The following is a 22,232-nucleotide window of genomic DNA, read 5'->3' as shown; positions in this document are numbered from 1 at the left end:
TTTGATGTGACAGAAATGCTTCCGTCGTGCTATTGAGCACAGCAGTAAAGTGTGTTTTGGAAGAGGGCTGCTGCACCCCACCTCTCCCTGGGGGCAGCGTTCCTTGCGATGACACCTTTCTGTTTGGCTTTATATTACTTTGTACACATATTTCTTCAGTGAAACATCAATGTGAACAAGCTGTAGTGCCAACAATCCCCTTTTTCCCTGAAATATTAATGACTTGATATACTTTGGGTTGATAGTAGCATTATATTGCTGCAGTGAAGCAAAATATAGGATGATGCAACTTGTTTGCTTATTCTTTCCTTTTTTAGAACCGGCTTTTAGTTCACCAGAGGTGCATATAAGGAAGGAGACGAATCTTGATGAGCTCACACAAATATATCACAGAGTGAGAGTACAAGAGGTGTGAACATTTCCTTGGTCAAGCTCTGCACTAGATGAGTTGTTGAAGTAATGGGAGAATCTTGATTTGGAATAATGGATAATGTGCATGTGTTTAACACCAGGAAAAATCCTTCTTGCCTTCAGTATTTCAGGTTGCTTTTAAATTATATTGTATTTGTTCACTTTGATTACTTTATCTTAAATGTAAATGAAACTAGAATAAATTATTTGCATTCACTAGCCAACCACCTATATATCCTTTCTAAACTACAATTTTTAAAGGCCTTTAAATGTTTTTATTGCAATTACATCACTTCTATAAAATACATCTGGTTTTACACATTATTTTTACAATGTCTTGGAGGAAGACACATTTCTACGTTAACATCTGTTTAATAGCTTGTCTTGTTACAAATATTTGCAAATAACATGTTGCATCCTGATTTTTACACTGAGACGGGAGAAAGACAACTAAAACCGCCACCAATCTTCCAATTTGCAGTAAAATTCCTCAGTGCTCTAGACCGACGTACAGATATTTTTAAGACATTTTTGTTTTAGTGCTGGAAGAACATAAGAAAACTGTCATCAGAAGAGGTCTTACAAGGAAAATATTAAAAACATACATGAAGGTTAAATAATCTTTTTTATCCCTGAAAAAAATAGTTATCAGATAAAACAGCTATCTGATGAAAGACAAGAAATACTCTTTGGATATCTAAAACCTTTTGTTATACCTTCATAATAAGGTATGTAGACGTATAAAGAGAAAACATACTTACTGTGGGAGTAAGCAACTCTTTTGGCTCTTTTACAGACATAACTTGCATTTTTCAAGAACCAGGAATAGTATTCGACACAGTACCTAGAGATGTAGTTAAAGTTAGGAGAGCAGTATCTTGCTATCTTTCCTTAGCAGAGCTGTATGCATATCATACTGCTAATACTGAATATGGAAATAAAAAGCTAGATTCTGGCGTCAATGATGTCATTAGACATTTTGAAAAATTCAGCTGAGCTGTGTTCACTTCGTTTGAATACTGGAGGCCAGATCAGGTGTTGATCGGTGCACTGGGGACCCATTTGGGTCTCAGCCAGTAGCCACAGACTCTCAAAAATAAGCATTGGTGATTGAAATTTGTCATTTGAAAAAAGCCCGATGGAGTATTTTAAGCAGAAAGAGAAAGAAACTAGTGCCAGGTTTTACCTCAGGGCTTCCTTTCTGGAATATCTCCTCTGACCAACACAGAGGCACAGCTGAAAAAACCTGCACAGCTCCATCACACAGGGATTGATCTTTTGCGCTATAAGAGTGACAGGAGGTGAGGTCACACGGGACTCTCTGAGGATCGCCTGTGGACACTCTAGGAAAAAACACAACTCTGAACTAGGTCAAATACTTCTCCCATTAAATTTCTTGCAACGCCTCCTCTGGCCTATAAGAAACATGCAGGTTAATAAGCTCATGTAGGTATCTTAAAATCAAATCTGGGTGAGGCAGATAATTAAAACAACACACAGCCTGGCAGTTGCTTGAGTGAAAGTGCAAATATTCTGTTCAATTTGTCATTATTTATCATTACTGGTTAGTTACTTAAGCCTACTTTGCTTTTATTTATCACAAATGTAAGGAACAACCCTAAAGGTGCAATTTATTTATTGTTACCTGTTTAGGTAGAGGGTCAGTTGCCACCGAAACATCAGTTTTCCACAGTGCAAAATAAGACAAAGAACAGCACTGTACACTTATTATACTTAATATTTTCTGTATGCATATGCTATTTTAATGGAGAATTCTCTTCCAGTTCAGCACGCTTCCCTACACCCACCCTCTAAATCCTACATCAGATATGACTGAGCTAATAAACAGACTCTCTCCTTTACTTTTTTTTTAGCATCATTAACAAAATAAACATGATTTATGCAGATATTATGGCTTTCTCTCTGTTCACCTCTCCATCTGTCAGTTTTCCTCTTCTTGCCTCTAGTGACTTGAATAATCAGCTAATTTCAGTCCAGATTTTAGGGACGGGTACAGAACCTCTGGATAAATACTCTCCTACAGGTTTCATGAAAATAGACGAGTAAATGGAGGAGAACGGGTCAATAAACACTTTTTTTGCCTGCACTGAGAGGAAGGTGGGAATAATTTCTCCATTTTATTATTTGTTTGCCAGGAGTCAGCTCGTTAATCAGTGTTTTTTTTCCTTCAAGTGACCATCCTTATATTATTTTAACTTAAGAAAAATGCAAGGAAATGGTCTACCTGAGGATGGACTCCCTCTTCCCCTCCCTGGAGCCAACTAAAAGCAAAATATCTAGTTTACTGCCTTCATTCAGTCTTCTGCAATCAGCACCAAGAGATAAACATTTGCACACCAAACATTTCATCCCGCCAGCAAATGCAGCTGTACCAGATTGCAGAGGAAGCAATACTACAGAAGAGGTGATGGCAGCTTATAACAAAATCCTGAATTGCTATGCAGTTTTTCAGCATCAAATAAAATCTCTCTTCAGACTCCCTTTCTGTTATAGAAAAGAGAAAAGAAGGCAAGGTGACAATGAGGGAAACTGAAGCTGTTTTCAGTTTTTCAGGGATTTTCTTCATCATATTAAGAGAAAAACCTAACATTTGCCACAGTGTTGTCCTCGCCAAACGATTACCTGTCACACATCATCTTGTGCCTTAGCTAACAGTTGTGTTACGATGGGTCAGAATCAAAGGACTTGCTAGAAAAAACAAAGCAATATTTACAGTATGCTAAAAGGCTACAAGGGAGGGCTCATACAGTTGTGTAACGACCTCTCCTTTGTATATATAATAACTGTGCTCTGAAGAGGAGGTGCTGTGTGTGAGGGCACACTTTGTGTGGCTGCAGTGAAGCCTCCTGCCCTGCAAGGCATCACGTCTGACCCTGAGGAGCTGTGTGCACACACGTTGTGTTGTCCCCTGCATACAGCAGTCCTTCCAAAGGGGTGTCTCCCCTACACCAGCACTCGGAAAAATAAGGAACATCCTTGCAAATGCCACGCTGGGGCTCTGAAAAGCTAATCAGGGACCAGGCTGTGAGAGGGCACATTTTGCGTGACGTGGATGTCCCCTCACATACACCCACCGGGGTGCAAGAGCCCGAACGTGTAGAGCAAAGGCAGCTGCAGTGTGATCATCAACTAGTTTTTCCATTTGTGTAACTAGCAGCAGGCTCTGGCCGTGTGTAGATAAGCTTCCTTACCTGCAGGATATAATCCCCTTAGACAGTGCAATTGCATTTCCAGGTTCACATGTCTCACATGCTTTATAGCTTTGGGCCATCTTATGTTATGTGATAGGAGAGATTACGGAGGTTAAATTTGGACAAATGAAGTTCTGTTGAAATAAGCTTGAGTCTCCTAGTGCTGACAAGAAGTTTAATATAAAATGGCATTCATGGGTAGGAGGAAAATAAAGTCTCTGCCAACCTGAAAGAGATTGCTACAAAATTATTTCTCTCCCTCCAGGGCTTGCCCAGGGTAGCGGGAATTATGGAGGAGCAATGGGCAGACACTTGAAGCTCCCAAACTCTCGGGCCCCTCTGAAAACCCGTTGTGTGTCAAAGGCGCGACCCAAATATCAGGCATAATCAGACAGGGGTGGGCAAGAGGGGGCCCCATTTCTCTTAATCTTAGCAGCTTTGCATAAATGTCATTAGGCCTGGTCCACTTGATAGCATTTGACACACCTTGATTTTTTTTTCCACTCAATGGCAATTAAAAATTAATGTTTTCTTCCTTTAATAAACATTCTTCATGTTAATAACCAAACGTCAGAGCATGAGGCAATCAGGTTTTAAATTTGGCTGTGAAAAGTAATATTAGAGTTGCTGTGAGTAATTAAAACTTGCTAAAGGCCACCCTCCAATGAATCTCAGTCTCCACAAAAGTGGGTACTCGCTATCCTGCCTAACAGTTGTTAAACTCTTTAATCAAGCTACGCGTTTTGCCAGCAGAAATTCAGCTTTATCTAAATGTAAATTGAATGACGGCAATTTCAGTTTGGATTCATCTATCTGGGAAAGAAAAGTCAAATGAAAAATCTGAAAGTTAAGCACATTGCTTTGGGTTTTGCTTTTTAAAATCACTTAATTTTAAATTTAGGCTACATTTCTATAATACTATATTTATTTAATGCTGAAATTCTCTTTCAATTAATTTTTTATTTTGGGTAGTATACTTACATCATATTGTTGAAATTAAAATTTTGAGTGCTTCATAGTAAAGTTTTATATCTGTCGTGTAATATATTTCTACTACGAAATGTGGGGTTTTTTTATTCAGTTCATAAGTTCCTACAGATTTGGATTGAAATTAAAAAAAATTAAAAGTAGGAATTTTTTTCAGAGCTTTCCTTTCTAAGCATTTTCTTTCCTAAGAAATCGAGTCATTCAAAAAAGGCCAGAAAATGCTCCCTGTGCACAGTTTTGCTTTCATTTATTTGAAATTACCACGTTATTGTCACAGGCAGGTAAGTGACCAATTCTTGCTGCAATAAATAGACTTTTTCATTATTAACTCCATATCACATCTCGCTGACACTGAGATTAGATTTTGCTGCCAGTGAAAAGCAATGTTATGGCTACTGTGAATAATTCAGAGTTACAAAATCCCTCCCTGCATGCTCTAATATGCACACGCGCATATTTTATTAGTTGGCATCCACTTTTGTGACTTAAGAAATGACTTCTTGGAATAATGGCTTAGTCTCCAGAGCATTGTGGATGCCCTTCATTGCTTTGTGATCCCACTGTTCAATTCATTTCCCCAAATGCATGATTGATATATGCAGGTAGACAGCCTTTGTCATCGTGGTTTCTGATAGAGAGGCATTTAGCCACTCTCATTCCCTGATCTCACTGAAATGCATGTTTCCCAGCCTTTTCAAAATGGGGAGGTTCCCAGTCCTAGGTTCTCCAGGGTCTATAGTGTTGCCCACTCTGCAGCAGCTGGCACATGAACAAACTCTGGACTGTGCACACCAGTCACACACCCCAGCAGCTCCCGGTCGGCTGGCAGTTATTTAATCCTCCAGTCAAACTCTCCCAAAGCAAACAAGACACGCAGAGAGCTTTGGTTTTGTGCAGAATTTCTGAGAGATAAGAATTACCATAGCATATTTGTCTGCTCCCAATCAAGATAAGAAGACCCAGTTAATCTTAAATTTTTCTCTTCACACCATCAAGAGTGTCAAGAAGTCAAGCTATATTCATGTGGGATGGCATTAGCTCACTTACTTCATGCAACCAATATATGTCATGGGTGGGGTAAGATGAGGGCTCTGGTATTTTGATCTCCTTAAATAGAAGTAAAATGAGAGAAAGATCAAAAAAGGATATTTGGCTTCCTATCTCCATGGTTCGAAAGCCTCTTACACCAAGAACTGCTCCTTGGCTCAGCACCGGTGACTCTTCCTGGAAACATGTCTCGATAGATAGTTTTTTACTGCAGTATTCTCAGGCCTCCCAGGCAATAGCTTCCTCCTCCTCTTCCCTGACGGTCCCTTTCTGCAGGACTTGGGTTTGTATGATCACTTGATGCTGTTATCACTCTTTGTTTTTAACAGCCAGTATTTTAAATTCTTATAACATTATTTACTTCTGAAAATGGGTGCCCACTGAATTAAAAAGAAAAATAAAAAAGACAAGCAACCCAACACACGCTGATAAACTCAGCCAACCAGAACGGGACTGGGAACTATAAAAACCTGATCGGAATCAGCAAAAGCTACAAAAAGTAACAGCACAGGATCCTGGTCTTGGATTACTGCACTAGGCAATAGCAGCAAAACGGAGGGAAAAAGCAAATGACACCAAAACCGTAAAATACTACTACTCACCTGCTATGGGATTATTCCCAGTGACAGAAAGATTACCAAGTAATCCCAAATTTGAGACCTGCTCCAACTGCAAATCTGGGAGTAGGTAGCCTGGACTCAGACATACGCATGCTCAGCATCCAAAGTAGATGCTGGACTCTCCCAGAGTTCAGACTCCCCTCCTGGCATTGAACAAGGTCCAGTTTTTTAAAGCATGTAATCTCTTACTAAATACTTACATGTAAATATAATTTTATTACCAACATGAATATATGACACTTATAAGTAGAATGACACATCATCTTATATTAACTCTTAATTTCAAACTCTTTATTTTGGTGCTTTAAAGGAAGAACTGAGCTTTCCTTAAAATCTAGTTGATAATGATCCTTCACTAGCTGAGGAGGAAGTTTGCAGTATTTTAAATACTGGGCAATTCTCGAGATTTCATTCGGCATGGACTGACATAAAAATTTTCTTTGTACAAATAGGGAAATAAAAACCATGGTATTCTGTCTTGGAATAAATTAATTTTAAGATTTTCCAATACCAATCCATGTTAAAATTGACCACACAGACTACATATGTTAATTTTATCACCACAATATAGTTTACATTTTGAATGTGTGATTGTGTATGATTCACAGACAAATACGGTAGCAGTCCCTCATACATTTTGGATGTTTTACATACATGTCACGTAAATTAAACTTATCTGTTGTTTCTGCGTGGGAAAATTTGCACATTGATATACTTTCAAACATACTACTATTTCTGCTGCATGAGGTGCAGCTACTTACTGGTAGCTGAGTAAAGTTTCAGTGTCGCACCAGGCCTGTAGGGTGGTGTAGAGAGTACTGAGGGAGGCAAATCTGAAGGAGGGAAAAGAATATAAGTTGCCTTGACACATTAACAAGAAAAAATAAAGGCAGGTTGATAGAAAGAATAACAGGAAAAAAAAAAGCGCCAAGCTGAAGTCACAGACCACTAATAAACACTTACATAGACATTGATGTAGAAATACATTCACAGTCACCTATTTCTATATATATTATTTTCTATTTAATAAATGTGTCAGCTGACACACTTTGTTATTACCCCAGACCAGTCTCACCTGGCTCTGTTTGCATGAGTTTGCTGGTTTGTTGAGGAGACACCGTCTGCATCCAAGGTGCATATAGGTCAGCTATGGGAACAGGAAGAAACATGCTTAGTGTCATTCAGGATTTGTCTGTCTACTGAGAACTGCTATATATGAGAATGCTCAACAGTCAGAGTCCCTCGCCCAGTGTCTCTGGTGGCATATTAAAATGTCAAGATGAAAAAGGAAGGACAAAAGCTGTACTTTGTTAGATCTTGAAAATTCCACAGGCTAGGGAAAGGTAGGATTTAAAGAACATACGTTTAGTGGAGACCAAGAGAAGCAGCTTTATATTGCTTTTTCACAAGTCTGCTCCCTGTATTTGGAGCAAAATGTGAGGGAAGACCTGGGTGGCAGAGGTGTCTGTGAGGAGCAAGCCTCAGTTTATCCCCAAAGGGTAAGAAACTACAGAAGGACCCTATAACTGAGTTTAGTGCTTCTGCATTAAAAAAATCTACCCACTCACTAGTGACCCAGAGTGGGTCTCCCTGAAGGGCCTCCCAACCTCAACCTCAGAGATGCGGTTTCAGCTTTTGGCCAAACCCCACCGCGAGCCGGGTGAAGCGGGTGTCAGTCCTCCTCGCCCTACTCACTGGGGCTGGGCTGCAGGGCTGGGGGTGGGACCCAGCTCCCCCCAGCAGTCAGAGGGGGTCCGGCCGTGCCTTGGGGTCTGGAAACATCCACGTGTGGTGATGGAAACCCTGATCCTTTTGCTTCAACCGTCATTGGCCATGGTGGGAACCTCGTGATGGGGATTTTCTCCCCTCCCTGGGCAAGAGGGATCCTGGTAGCTGGAGAAGCAGGAAAGAGAGGGCGGGCATCAGCAACGTGCTGTCGATGCTGGTGCCCCACAGCAGCGAACGTAACACTCCGGGGGACAATAATATCTAAAATAGATCCAGAAAATCCCATCTACTCCTTGAGTGCTTCCCCTGGCAGGTGAGTGGCCACCTCTCTATTTAAGTTCAAAAATTATTTTTGTTGGTTTTTTTTTTTCTCTTTCTAGGAGAATATGGGGAGTGCCAATAATTTTAACTGAGGAGGATTTAATGTGTGAGATTTCATAAACAAAGAAACAGAAGTGTGCCTTCAAAGCATTTTTTTTTTCTTCATATAAATTAATTTTTATTTCCTAAACTGCTTCACTGCAGAGCATGAAAGGTCTTGCTATGTGAAGGGGAGCAGGCAAGTACTGGAGGGCAGACACCGGAATTTGAGAACTGATGACATTTTGTGGCAGGGGTGACACTCAGGGCTGGAAAGGATAACAAAGGCTGGTATGCAGCTGAACAAAATAAAAGAGCTTATAAAAAGGCAGCAGACTGACGAGGGAACTGTAGTAATCTTGTTGTAGACATGCAGCTGCAGCGATGAGGAGGTACAAAGTAAAATTCTGAATGTCTCTGCAGCTACTATGTGCAAGCATGTACGAAGAGTTGCTTTTCTGCTTTCAGAATGAGTCAGGCGAGCGCTTTTCTGTCTCGCAGCCTTGTGGCAAAGCTAAATGCACTGAAGTTTATGAAATGTTCAGCTACTTAAAACTGAACATCATATAAAGTCAAAGACAGAGAAAAAAAGAAAAAAATGCTATAAGAAAGGAGAGGAAACATTTTGAACAACCTTTTTTTAAGTTTAAAAACAACAATCTTTTTTTGTTACTTCCCTGCCTCCTTTTTACAATAGTTTTTCCTATCCTCCAGATATTCAGTGCATGACTGACCTGATCTTCTGCTGTTTAGGCCAAGCTTTTATCTTACTGTGTAATTACAATTCAACACCACAGTGCTGCACAGCAAACATATAGGATCACTTGTCACGACGTTAATCAAGGAGAATATAAATTTAGGTCTGACAATATTTGCTCACTTTGAAATGTCCACATGTGTTCCGCTAATGCATCCACCGTTTTGTTTGAGTCTTCCTGTAATTTCGTGAAACTGGAAAAAATCGAATCTAGATCTTTGAAGTATGAGAAGATAAGGTTAGTACGCTCACCATCCATCACATATTGTCTGATAAAAAGGAAAGAAATCAGGTTCTGGTATAAAAGAAACAGCTGATGGCCTTTTTAAATAAAAGTAATTTTTGGTTAAGTGACTTTGATAATTTTTTAAAGGACTGAAACATCTTACAGGTTTCAGCACAGGTAAGCTTGCCACTGACTTCACTGCCTGCCTGTTTTAGTTGAGGTTTTAATTAAATCTCATCAAAAATGAGAAATGGCCATGGGCAGCAATGAGAGGTGACCATCTGAAGTGCAGCTCTACCTGGCAAAGCAGTTTTGGGTGGAGGAGCCACGCGGCAAACTGGCTGACTCTATTAACTCCTTTCTGAAAATAACTCATGTAAAGGTAGGAGATAATTTGTGTTGAGATTTAAGGGAGGTACCCATTTAGATTAAGAGCAACAAGGAGCCTTCCCAGTCCAGTGCTGAATTCTGTAAAAGCTCTCGTCCCAGGAGGTTTTGTTCATTCCTCCACACGAAGACCTCATAGCTAATAATTTAAAAGTTGGTAAATTTTACTTATAAATATTATATCACACTTATAATATTATAAAATATTCTTCTATTTTAAAGACAATAAAATATACAGTAATGTATATATACATGTAAGGAATAATAAAAATGTAAAAGAATATTTTAAAATATTTTTACAGGATGAAGACAAAGTATTCATTGCAAGTGCTACCTGGGCGTGGTTTTCATTGTTGCTACTATTTCCTTTTATTCTCCAGGCTGTACTTACCCAGGCCAGAAGATGTGTTACTGGAAAATGTGTAATTAATAATGGGAGACTTCTCCAGTATTTCCCAAAATTTGGACAGATTTGTCCCTGCAAATAGAAATGCTTACAAATATCAAGGATCACTTGTTTCTAATATAAGTTGCCACCGAGAGTAAATAGGGCAATATCATGGGATGGAATGGTTTTAACCTTTACCTGTCTGCCCTGTCATCACACAGATGTAGATACAATCTGAATCATTGCTCTGACGCACTGAAAGGCAAAAAAAAAATAAACCAGATCATTGTTACCAGTTTTCATTATATGATAGTATCTTAAACAGTTGAAAACACAAACACAAAATGGTATGTGGCTATTACAGCTGGCCAAATATTTTCCTTCTGATCTGATTTTTGACAAAAACCTCAAACCAGCTCCAAATCCAAATGCTAATACCTCCAGGGGAAAAGTTTCTATCTTATTAAAATTCTAAATTACAAGCATTTTTACACGGGAAGAAAAAATCTTCAGGAAGTATAGCCCATAATTATACTTTGGGAATCATAACTCCTCAAAATGCCAGCATTTAATAATAATTCACAGAAACACGTATGTCTCTGTATTATACATATACATATTATTTAAGTGTCTTGTTCCTCCAAGGAGTCTTTGTTTACAACTGCCGTCCCTGCTTTGAAAGAAAAATGCTGCTGAGAAAGAGCAATAGGCTTTTATACACATTTCTATGCTTGTTTCCATGCCAGGAGTAAAGCAGACAAATAAAACAATGATAAATGTTAAAAGGAAATGCAAACCTGAGAGAATTGAAGTGGATTTGAAAATTTCTGTGAGATAACTGGTGGAATTTCCAATGATATCAACAAGTAAAGCTGTAAAATCTAGACAATAAAATAGAGAAAGTTTATACTGAAAACACATATTCTATCATCAAAAAATCACTTTTATATGTGATCTTATTTTGGATATATGCTTATACGTGACAATGTTTAAAATATTTTAAAGTTCAAAATGTTTCTGCTGAATGAGATTGGATTTAAGAAGCCACCGGGATACTCTGCAGAAGCATATTCCAAAGATGATATCCAGAATAGCACCATTTGCCTAAAAGTAAACTTAAAAGGAATTTATCTGTTCAAGAGAACAATTTAAAGTAACACTCTACTTCGTCTGCTTAAATGTAGAAGGAGAACAAAAGCTTGTAGGCTTTGCCTCCACTAACCGCCTGTCTTCCATGTAGGATGTTCCAGGAGGCATCTGATGGTCTCCTCTGAGGTCTACTTCAGACATCCCGATGATGTTGTCAGCTCAAAAAAAGGGCTACTGGTGGTGGAGTTACAATTTTCCGTAACAAGGTCTAGCAGTAACAGGTCAGTGCTCTCACTTAGGGAGGGACAGGCATGAGCCCTGAGTCAGACACTCAATTTCTACTACTTGGGAGGATGCTCTAATCACCAAGGTATTCTGGATTCGGGGCAGAAAGATTGCAGTTTCTCCATTATCCTCCAAGGCAGACTAGGTCATTATGCAATAAGGGTCATGAGATATGTGGGTTCAGAAAAAGCCATGAAAGCCATCGTGGCTCATATGTACAGTCATCACATGCAGTTTAGAGGGTATAGATTCTGGTCCCTAGCTGTTGAGCTACTCTTGACATCTCACATCAACCAGCCATAGAATTAGAGCACTCAGACCCATCCTGGAATGTTAAATACTGTGAGATCAGGACTGTGAATGGGGATTATAGATGAAGGATTTGCCCAACAGCATTTTACACTCCATTAAACATCTCTGAGAAGGCCTTAATCCTTGCTTTTCTCTCCTGTTGGGCTCACTGAAGTTACCGGAGTCTACTGGTGCAGAGAAGACCCTTGTTCATCCCCTGTGGGTTACCTCAGGAGAGTGAAAGTGGCTAAGGTAATGTATCATGCATTGCTGGGTTGTGTCTCCTGTGCTGCACTTTGCACCCCGAAGAGGAAAGAGAGGCCTTTCTGCCGGGTAAACCACGCCAGTCACTTGACTGGTGGCTCCATCACCGACTGGCTGGCTGGGTGCAGCCGTCTGAGACTGAGTTCACTGAGTCTCCCCCAAGGTTCAGAGCAGCCACGTGTCATGAGTAAAGGCTGTTGACCTCAGTGTGGCAATGCTGCTCATAAGGATGAAGTCTACAGAATTCAGGCTACAGCTTTCAGCTCCAAAGGAAATAATTCGGCTTAAGCACATGCAGTTGCCAACCTCCCTTGTGTACCTACCTGTCAAGTCATTTGTCACATTGTTCAAACAGTAGCAGTAATGCATAGGGAACTTGCCAGGGTCAACATTTTTCATGTTAGAAACTGTAAGGAGAGACAGAGAAAAATCAGTGATTTGCTGCACAGGCTATATGAGAGAAAACGCTCCTGCACAGAGCAAAGTGCTGAGACACTCACTGTTATAAATGGTGACTGACACTTTGTGGAAGGCAAATGAGCTGTAAGACGTGACACTCAGCAAAGAGAAGAGTTTTTTGGTACCTGCAGACACACATGCCCATGCTATTAGTGGTTGGAACAAATTATGAGAACAGCATGTTTTGACTTTGTTCATTTAATTTCTAAAAGACTCCTGAGGTGCTGGTACTATACAGCTGCCTGAGACTCAATTCCTTCTCATTTCCATTGAGGGAAGGATCATTTGTATTAATTCCTTTTTTTTTTTTTTAATTCAAACTTACACTGAGTTATAAACTGCTTTCTAAACGCATCCCACCAGTAATTATGCTGTGTCTATATATAAACACGTGCTAATTTCTAAACTCTTTGGGGCAGACAGCTATCTGCATTATAAATGCGCAAGGGTAGCACTCCTAGAATCAATTCTGGAGGCAGACGGCATGCATTCACAGCTTCTCCCGCTAACATCGTTAGTCCGTCATCCCATTCACCGCCAGGCTGAGAGCCTGCGTGACCTGCCTGGCCTTGCCGCGTTACCTCTGAGCGCTGCGGTCAGCATGCCATTCACCAGCTCTGTCAGGTTAAGAGCAGACAGATCCACGGACTTTGCAGGCAGCTCTGAAAAAAAAGGGGGTCTCTGAGCAGCTGGCTGCATGAGGGTTTAAAGAAATGGCCGTTACTCCCCTGGTTGTGTATGGTAAAAACTTCCAGAATGGGGCGGGGGGGAAAAAACCAGATTATATATCAGAGCGCACTGAAAAACCTGTGGTGAGAAAATAAAGACGCCAGGAGTGCAGAGAGGAGTCTGGAAAATAACAAGATAGAGTGGGCAGTGCAATGGTGAGCCAAAATTTAGGTCGGGCTCTATGTTGCATTTCCCTTGAGCATGCCCTTGACCAGGCTGCCAGAAGCCGAAGCCAGTCCTGACGTTTTGGTGCCCCCTCGTGCTGGGCAACGTGTATTTACTGCCAAAATTGCAGCAGATCTTTCTTTGCAGGTCACAAACAAAGGAGAAAGTACCTGGGAAATGTTCCCTCTTCCCCAGTGCTACATAGAACCGGGATGCAAACGCAGATTTCTTTTTTTTTTCAGCTGCTTAGATGGCTACACTGCTATGACAGAATAAATTGACTGCAGCTGAATCACACTTTTAATTTTATCGTGTTTTCTTCCTGTTGACGTTGCTTATTTGTTTTTCCCAAGTCAAAATTTCTGAAGGTGTTCTTTTGCTTCCCTCCCACAAAATCACGAAGGAGCAGAGCGGTATGATATCTGTGTGCGTGTGAGGAGGAAGGTCCGTTTGTGCATGACAGAGACAGAAAAAACAGAGCAGGATGGAAAAAGAAGCACAGAAAGCCGAGATGAGAACAAAATTGAATTTGGAGAGAAATATAATTTTCCAATTACATCAGTATTATTTTTAACCAATTCTAAACCAAGCTGCACCCCAGGGCTGGAAGCAGGGCTGAGCCACAGCATAGAAGAGAGGAAAGGGAAAACAAAAAGGAATGGAGAGCTTGGAAGGAGAGAAAGGAAGAAGAGAAAACAACATTTTAGGTTCCTGGAAGGATGGAGGTTAAACTGGCAAGGGACCTGGGTAAGCCCGGTGTTGGGTGAGGAGCCCTTGCAGCAGTAGTGGGTTGGGGATCATTGACTGTACAGGAGAGGGCCCATCTGCCACGACCTGTGCGTCCAGCACAACACCTCCCATGCCCATTAACATCCCCACACAGGGTCCCTTGATGTGCTGCTAGTTACCTGCAGTAGCCAGCACCGCCACTTGCTTCTCTTTCTTATTTTCTCTTCTTATGGAGGAAGCTGCGAAGTGAAGAAAGAGACTGAGAAACTGTTTTCCCTGTTGAGCTACCAAGCAACTCTCTGTTGAGCTCTCCACTTGGGTTACTTCTGCTCGCATCCATTTTAGCTCAGAAACCAATGGATATTAGCGCTGCAAAGCAGGCCACTGAGTATTCACAACAGCAGCTGATCAAGCGCCTAAGAATAAGGATATCCTAAATGACTTGCTAAGCTTCCAGCTAAAGAAAGCAAACAGTTTAAATATCAGAGCTTGCCCCCTCAACCAAAAGTAAAAAAATAGTAGCAAACTGTTGCAGAGGTCCACAGTAGGCTTGCACACAGCATTGACTACCATGTACATACTGTAACAAGGCCAAATCTATACAAATCTTCACGGGCTGTGTGCATGTTTGTTAGTCAGAGCAGTCATTCAACTGACTACCGTTCTCAAGAGCTGCATTATGAGAGGAATGAACTGGAGCTGGGCTCAGCATGTTGGACTCTCTTCCTGGGATTTCCTTGGTGACCAGCAAGGGCAAGGGGCAGAGCAGCGATTTAGACATTGCAGGACAAATTGAAGTGCAGGATTTTGGTGCTTAGACTCCGTAGCTCATCAGTGCAGAGCTGGGTGCCTCCAAAGAGTAATCCATAAGGCTCCCCAGGTGAGCCAGTACTAGCAAATGCTAAACTCCCATGTCCCTCTGAAGCTTCAGCTTCCCAGTCCATCCAAGCTTCCCAGAGAGAAGTCCTCTCCTGGGAGCTGGTGGTGAGGAGGTGGTGGTGATGCCTTCCTCTGTGTTATAGCCTAATGGACAGAACTCTCACCAGGGAGTACAAAACCTGGGTTCAATTTCCTCTTTAGCAAGAGGAAATCTGTAGAACTGAAGCAGCAGAAGAAAGAGGAGACGTGACTGCCTGATCTGGCTCTTTGTACCTAAATTGGTGAAACCTGAGTGCTTGTCCTTATTTGTATAAAAATATATGCCTTGAACAGAAGACAATCCCTGGATGCATTTCTCTTTCTCCTTCTCTTTTCATATATATATAAAGGAAAAATCTTATGGAGAATCCATAGTACAATGTAAAGCATGACTTCTAATACAGTGCTAGTCAGCTGTATTAACAACTCTCACTCAGTATGAGATAAATTTGGACTGACAATCTAGGTGATAGGAGCTCTTCTAGCCCATATAAACCTTTCTGACTCCAGATTCATGGCATGGGAGCCAAGAGCAGACCTTTGCCATCACCTGGTCTGCCCTGCTGCATGGCTGGAGCTCACGAGCCCTCGAGCTCCAGCCCATCAGCCTTGCCTATGCAGGGTGAAAGAAACAAGCCTGACACTGATGTGGGAATGGGGCTATGGGAACAACTGGGAAAGAGATGCTTGGGCTATTCCCTGGGGAGCACCAAACCATTGTCCTTACCTGTGTTGCAAACCAGAAAGAGACACAGAAATGCCAGGCTCATCTTCACTAGCACATGCCAGAAGAACCACTGCATTGTGGACTCTGACTTCCAGCAGTGTGGGCTGCTCTAGGAGAAAAAATACTATTTTGTTGGTGTTAAAATCTGTGGTATCGTGCAATTTTGTCCCAGAACGATGTGACCATGATAGTAATATTAGATCTCTGGGATGTGGAGAAAAGATTGGTGGTGTAAATGGCAAAGAATCAGAAATCTCACAATCAGTATTTGCTGTGTATGTGTGAGTTTAGTGTGTAACTTGATCTCTGAGTCCTAAGTAACTGTTGCTTTGGTGGGACTTGGTAAGGTTGTCTACACAATCCTCTTCTCTGGCAGGACAACCTGTGCCCAAAGGACACTGAAACATCAGACACCTAAACCCCTTCTGTTGAAACAAGATAAAATTAATTATCAACTGAGCTCCTTTTCTGCAGAAACGTTGCTTGCCCGGTCACTCCTAGTCTTGTATTTCAATAGTTAATTATTGTCACCAAGCTGTGTCCTGTGCTGCCTTGCCTAGCTGCTTGGGAGGGATTAACGGTGCTCTACCTTTCAGACAATGAGCTACTTTTCAGGTTTCAAAGATTTAATTAGAGGTGGTTAGAAAATAAAAAAGGAAAGTCCTTGCTTCTTTACATGTGTGTGTCCCCCCATTTTTGTTATATCAGAACATGCCAAATAGCTCTTTAGTTGTCAGAAAATGAGGGAGCGTATGAAAATTAGCAAAAAAACTTGCAAGTACACAGCAAACCATTATCTTGAAGATAATACTGTTTGATTAACAAACTATTATCATCGTGTTAAAAATCTTTCTCATATTTAATTCACTAGAGAATTAACACATTCTGAAAATAGCTAATTTGTACTTAGCAATTCTAAAAAGACTCTTCCTTGGGATGATGAAACAACACCCAGCATTTCTGTGTTTGAAATGCCTGTGCTTGCTCACCTGATGACTCAAAAATGTTTAGGTACCAGCTCTGCTAGTGCAAACAAAGCTCTGAGAAGATTTTCAGGTAGTCCAGCCTATCTATTCACTCCGTCTGCCTAATCCTTTTTACTTGACCCCAAGCCTAATCTCATGCATGGTTTCTGTACAGCATGTGCAGAAGAGCAGGGCTGAAGCAGAGAGAAAGCCATGGCCAAATCTCGCTCCCCAGACTTCATACTCCATCACCTTTTTGTGAGCTAGATTAGTTATGCATGAACAGGATCCAGTGTCCCGGGACCAGCCTAGCATCAGAAATCATAAGCTTGGTTCTCCTTGCAACAATATTTGGGGTCTGACCAACTGCTAGACTGCAGACTACGAATGTATTTCTGGTATGAGAATCACAGGTCCTGACATCCAGGCAAGGCTATCCCTGCTTCCACTGTCCAGTATTATGAAGCTTACTGGGACTTGTAACAGTTTTTTCTATGGATCTGTGGGTTCTAGTTAGTGGAGACTGTAGCACTAGCAGCTCAAGGCTGCTGACGTGATGGAAGCAGTGGTGCTGTAGTCTGCACTAAGGTAGGTATAAAAGTAATCCATGCCTCTGGATTCTGCTCAATTTTTTTTCCTCTTTTGTTTGACTGTATGTAATGGAGAGGAATTAGTGATTATTCCTCAGTGGTGCTGAATATGAAGAACCAGTGCTTTGCAAAGGTGTAGGGAGATGCCTGTTCGGGAGAGCAGGCTCTGGGGTCAGTTGAGTTTGTGGAATTGGGTGATCACGTCAAGGGGAGGTTTGTAACTGCATATCTTTTGGAGCAGGAAGGCTATAGCGGCTGGCGCACCTAGTCAATTAAGTGTCCGGTCAAGGGGAACTGCTGGGTTGTGAGTTCGACTAAGGTCAGCAGTGAGGCAATTTGCTGGTTTTTTTTTAATAGAATTTCATGAATTTTTATTCCTGTACTATGAGAAGTGACTGCCTCCTCAGCTCTGGAAGATCTCCTTCATGATAAGCCATGCTTTGCAACGATGGTTCAGTATTTATGGACCACAGAGCTCCCCCTGAGCATGTTCCTCATGACCCATTCCCTGCACAGCCAGTGCTGTCTCTGTGTATGCCGGCCCAAGGGACACCAACATGAAACATGGCCAACAGCAGTGCTGCCATTGTACTGTCCCTGCGGCATAAGACTGGTTGGCTGGAGGGTCTCTGCAGCCTGAACTGGCAAAAAAGCCCAAACCTCTGCCCTTCATAAGGATTTTGGCTGCATGGCAAGTGAGGGACCCAGACTTAGGAGGTGGGAGAAGAGGGCATCCCTGCCCCATTTTCAGCCTGCCCTTACAGATCAATGGTCAGTGCTCATGCCAGAGTGGGGAGACTTGATTTCCAGGACCTGGTTTGAGGAACATGGGGTCTCCTGGGTCACCAGTAAATAACACTTGGACTAACACCAAAATCTTTGGTGTCTGTAAGTCTGTAATTTCGCAGACTGACATGCAAGCACAGCTGTTCAACGAAGTTCCACAAGTAAAAGGGTTGATTGACTACAGATGATTTCCTATCAGAGATCTAACTTAATTACTGATTTATTTAAACTGGCCTCGGGCTGTTCATTATGGCAGGATGGGGAAAATCACCTGACAGAGGGCTTGGCGCAGCATGCTAGGGCAGGGGCTAGAGAAACCATGTTCCTAAGAGAGAGGGAAGGTGTAATAAGGTTGACAAATGAAGGAACTGTATTACCAAAGCACCTTCAGGGAGAGAGAGGGAAGAAAAAAAGAGCTGTAAAAGCAGAAACAAAACAGAGTGTGACATACAAAGTTGTGCTTGGAAGCATCCCATGTACATTGAGAGATGCTTTCTCACTCACCTGGATTTGCAGCTCCCTGCTGTCCTCCCTGCTGAGCTGCTCCTCCACACTCACCAATATACAGAATTTTCTCTGCGGTGACACTGATTTGCAGCAGGGATTCAGAGCCTGAATTAACGTGGCCATAACATCCCGCACTTAATTGAGGTGTGATTATATGCTACAGGCTCAGTCAAGCAAAATATCTAATGATATGGACAACGTGCAAACATAACCTGGAAGGATGGATCATAATAAACCAAATTCTTTTCTACTTCTGTCAAAGAAATATTAAATAATGTTGGTATAAAATGATGGAAAATCCTCCCTGCAGGGGAGGGTTTGTTTTGCCTGAATGTCAGATCTAGCACTGTGGTGTTCTGTGGCCAGTACAAGACGCTTAAAAAGAAATTGCAGAGAAACCTCAGTACTAGGAGCATCACTCTAGGAAGGACTGCCCTTACTCCTCAACAGGTAGAGACTGATTTAATTTTGAAGTATTAGGTTTTAGCTGCTTTCCAAAACCTTTCCCAGCATTACCTCTCTGAACATTCATGCTGTCCGATTAAATTTCAAAGCCATCTGTGACAAATATTCCTAGAACTGCTGCCTGAAATATCCTATCTCTTAGCAAGATGGATATTAGTAATATTAACTCTGGAGACACGTCGTATTTGCGTTACTCTGGCTAACTGAATTTTATAGATCAGAGGCAAGTCTTTATTACTTTGTAACTGCATATCTTGTTTGCCACCATAGGTGACACTACTGTGATGGCTAAAATACATGTCAGGATTGCAGATATGAAACTGTTATTGTACTCCAGCTCAAAATCACTAACAGCTGCCATTTCAAAGTGTAGAGAGATTCAAAGGCACTAAAGGCAGAGGTGCCACACGACCATCCAATAAGGTGACTCTCAGTGAATATTTTCCTTCCAAACATTTATTTGAAACAGGCTGCAGGTCAAGCCTTTAGTTACAAATTCTCCTTCACTTCTACTGGATACGATAATCCTTCTCTTGTGTTTATTTTAAGCTGAAAGATATTAGTAGAATTCATTTTACTTAGAACTCTTGATCCAGAGTTCCTCAAACTGCTGAACTGAAGATTTTAATCCAGTTCAGATTACCTTTATACACTCATGAAGACTGCTTATTCAATAGCTCTTTGGTATTCTCAGTTAACAGAAATCTTCAACAGGTTTATTAGCTATGCTTAATTTGAACTAATTTTAATGTGGCAGGTAATCATGAAGTTTGAATTGTGTTCGTTTTCCTGTACAGAGTGCAATCAAATAGCGAGTAGTTTTCTTGTGTCTTCATACTAAACAGCCCAGAACAGAAGTCCAGAGACCAAAGAAATAAAAAAGGAAAGTCTTTGAGTATTAATTTTTTACCTTCGTTCAGTTCCAACATCTAAAGGTCATGTCTCATTTTAAGCACACGCTGATACACCACGTCTAAAGAAATATTCCATCTTAATATGAAAATATGCCTGTGTTACAATCACATGCTCCATTACATTGCTACAACTAAATTTTAAGTTCAGATTTACTGTATGTGAATTTAAGCAATTATGCAACAAAAATACATTCCATTTGCTACATTCTCTCAGAACATTAATAGTACAGTTGAAAAGATTCCCTCCGAGTACACATGAAACCACCAAGATGTGGAACAGTTAATATCATCTTACCTGGTATCTCTTGACAAAGATGATTATCTTCAGAGCCTATATAAAACTGGAGGTTATCACCAGGCCTTAATAATCACTTTGTAAAAGACTTTAGCAGACAGGCTTGATAATCTTGCTTTAAAATCCTGTGAAAATTGTTATCCTAATCCCAGAAGGACTAACTAGAGGTAATACAATCATAACCACACAAAGTGCCTGTTGAATCCCACATGGAAAGGCTCTGTGGCAGGTCGGGTGAGGATTGGAAGCTCCTTTTGGCAGTAATGACTAGAACTGCTGAGCAGAAGGGATTTTTTTTTTCCTCTTTTAAAGGGGAAAGATCATCTTACTGCAATGAGGCCAATGCTACCTTAGATGGTGAGAGGTAGGCCAGGTTAAGCCTCTTTGGTAAAGTTTTAGCCGTCCTTGGAGAAGCGATTTAAACTAAGGCCATTGTTGAGCGAACGGAGGAGAAACCTGAAGTGCATCTTAAATGTAGAAAATCAAAAGGAACAAAATGACAGTTAAAACAGAAAATTGCCTGGCATTGTGGTTAAGTGATGAGAAAGGAAGAGAGATCTGGTCACAATGATGATGCAGGGCAATTTCCATGATGATCAGTAATGTTTAGTATTACCCAAGAGAATATCACTATTCAAAGCAGTGGGTAAAATTCTGCTCCCGTTTACTCCCATGGACTGCAAGTGATTTCTCTGAAATCAGTGAGTTCAGATGCAACACTGCCAAAAACAGATAATCATCCATTCAGTAGCTTTATCATAAGCCACTAAAAACCTCAACATGTGAATGAATTCAAAACCTTGTAGCAATTAGAGAGAGACAACCTAAAAGGATTCAGAGTCACTCCATGAAATAAAAAGTACTGTAAGTATCTGCACAAAACCTCAACAGAGAAACATTCTGACCCCTGTTAGAAAGGGCGACAATAAAGAAGAGGTGGCAGATGAGATGCACAGAATGGCTGCAAACACATCACCAGTTGGGAATGGTCTGCAGCTTCTCCCCAGAGTCCAGACTCAGCTTGGGAAATATTGGAGCTTCTGGTCAGGAGCACTGTGGGATTGCCTTTTCAATGTCAACATCCTACCAATACTATGGACATTTGGGTTGCAAGGCTTCCCAGGGCTACTTAATTTATTATTGTAGATATTGCCTGGGTAACCAGTGTGTCATCAGGCTCGTTTTGTTGTCACTTGTCTTTATTTAATTGTATTATCCCCATCTTTCACTTCCCCCAGTTAAGGCAGAAAGAGCTGTGACATTACTCAAAGAAGTAAGAAACTTACTGCAACGGCTGAAGGACTGCAACCTGCCAGGGTGTTAGATATGAGAAAGGTATTTTTCTGGTTTCAGATTTCCATCATGTGTTTTGGGGGGTCCTGGTTTTCCACAGAAAAGATGTTTATGGGACCATGTTATGTGTGTGCTAGGGCTGTGTCTCCGTCTGTCCTGCAGTCCTGCCTTCACCAAGCACTTTGGAAGCTGGAAGGCGACTGCAGCATATTTAACAGAGTTATAGTTGGTGAATATGATGCTTACACATGTGCGTGCACACACCTCCACAATCTTACCTTTGTTTTCTTTCACTCTGCCTTTCATGAACAGACATTAGCCAGTGGGGTGTCATTTCATCTAAAATTATCTAATTCTGTACAGAAGTCACTGATGTGATAAAAGGAATTTTCGTGACTCGTGACTAAATGCTGCAGCTTGAGGAATATGGAAACACCTTTTCTTTGACAAGACTTACTTTTACTGATTTAATTACCAGTTCCTCAATATCTCATCAAGAAGGCTGGGATGAAAGACCTCTCTGTAGCAGCTGACAAAAACAGGTATAGCCAGGAAAATGTGTGCGCTGGGATCAATTCCAACCGTTTGAAGTTTGGCTATGAGGATAATTTGACTTTCAGCAGGTTTTACCTCATGCT

General features: G+C 41.2%; 1 protein-coding gene across 1 annotated transcript; it reads right to left on the bottom strand.

Moving 5' to 3' along the window:
• Positions 1–765: 765 nt before the first annotated feature.
• HHLA1 (HHLA1 neighbor of OC90) lies at positions 766–18,415 on the bottom strand. Its single transcript, XM_064441737.1, has 16 exons — positions 18,392–18,415; positions 15,780–15,888; positions 14,314–14,373; positions 13,093–13,173; positions 12,553–12,636; positions 12,376–12,459; positions 10,921–11,004; positions 10,322–10,378; positions 10,133–10,213; positions 9,246–9,338; positions 7,973–8,170; positions 7,353–7,424; positions 7,039–7,110; positions 1,598–1,754; positions 1,173–1,255; positions 766–953 (listed from the first exon to the last, which is right to left on the bottom strand). Exons 1-16 carry the CDS (start codon positions 18,413–18,415, stop codon positions 910–912), a joined length of 1,383 nt encoding a protein of 460 aa, XP_064297807.1. The 3' UTR covers positions 766–909.
• Between the last annotated feature and the right edge of the window lie 3,817 nt (positions 18,416–22,232).

This window comes from Phalacrocorax carbo, chromosome 2 (assembly GCF_963921805.1).
Source record: "Phalacrocorax carbo chromosome 2, bPhaCar2.1, whole genome shotgun sequence".
Taxonomy (NCBI): Eukaryota; Metazoa; Chordata; class Aves; order Suliformes; family Phalacrocoracidae; genus Phalacrocorax; species Phalacrocorax carbo.
This window is presented reverse-complemented; position numbering and strand designations above follow the sequence as displayed.

Coding starts and splice junctions, on each gene's coding strand:
- HHLA1 (XM_064441737.1), bottom strand. CDS start 18,415: ATGCTGCGCCAAGCCCTCTGTCAG. Junction 14,374..15,779: donor CTTTCTGGTTTGCAACACAG/GTAAGGACAATG, acceptor TTCACTTCGCAG/CTTCCTCCATAAGAAGAGAA. Junction 12,637..13,092: donor GCTGACCGCAGCGCTCAGAG/GTAACGCGGCAA, acceptor GTGTGTCTGCAG/GTACCAAAAAACTCTTCTCT.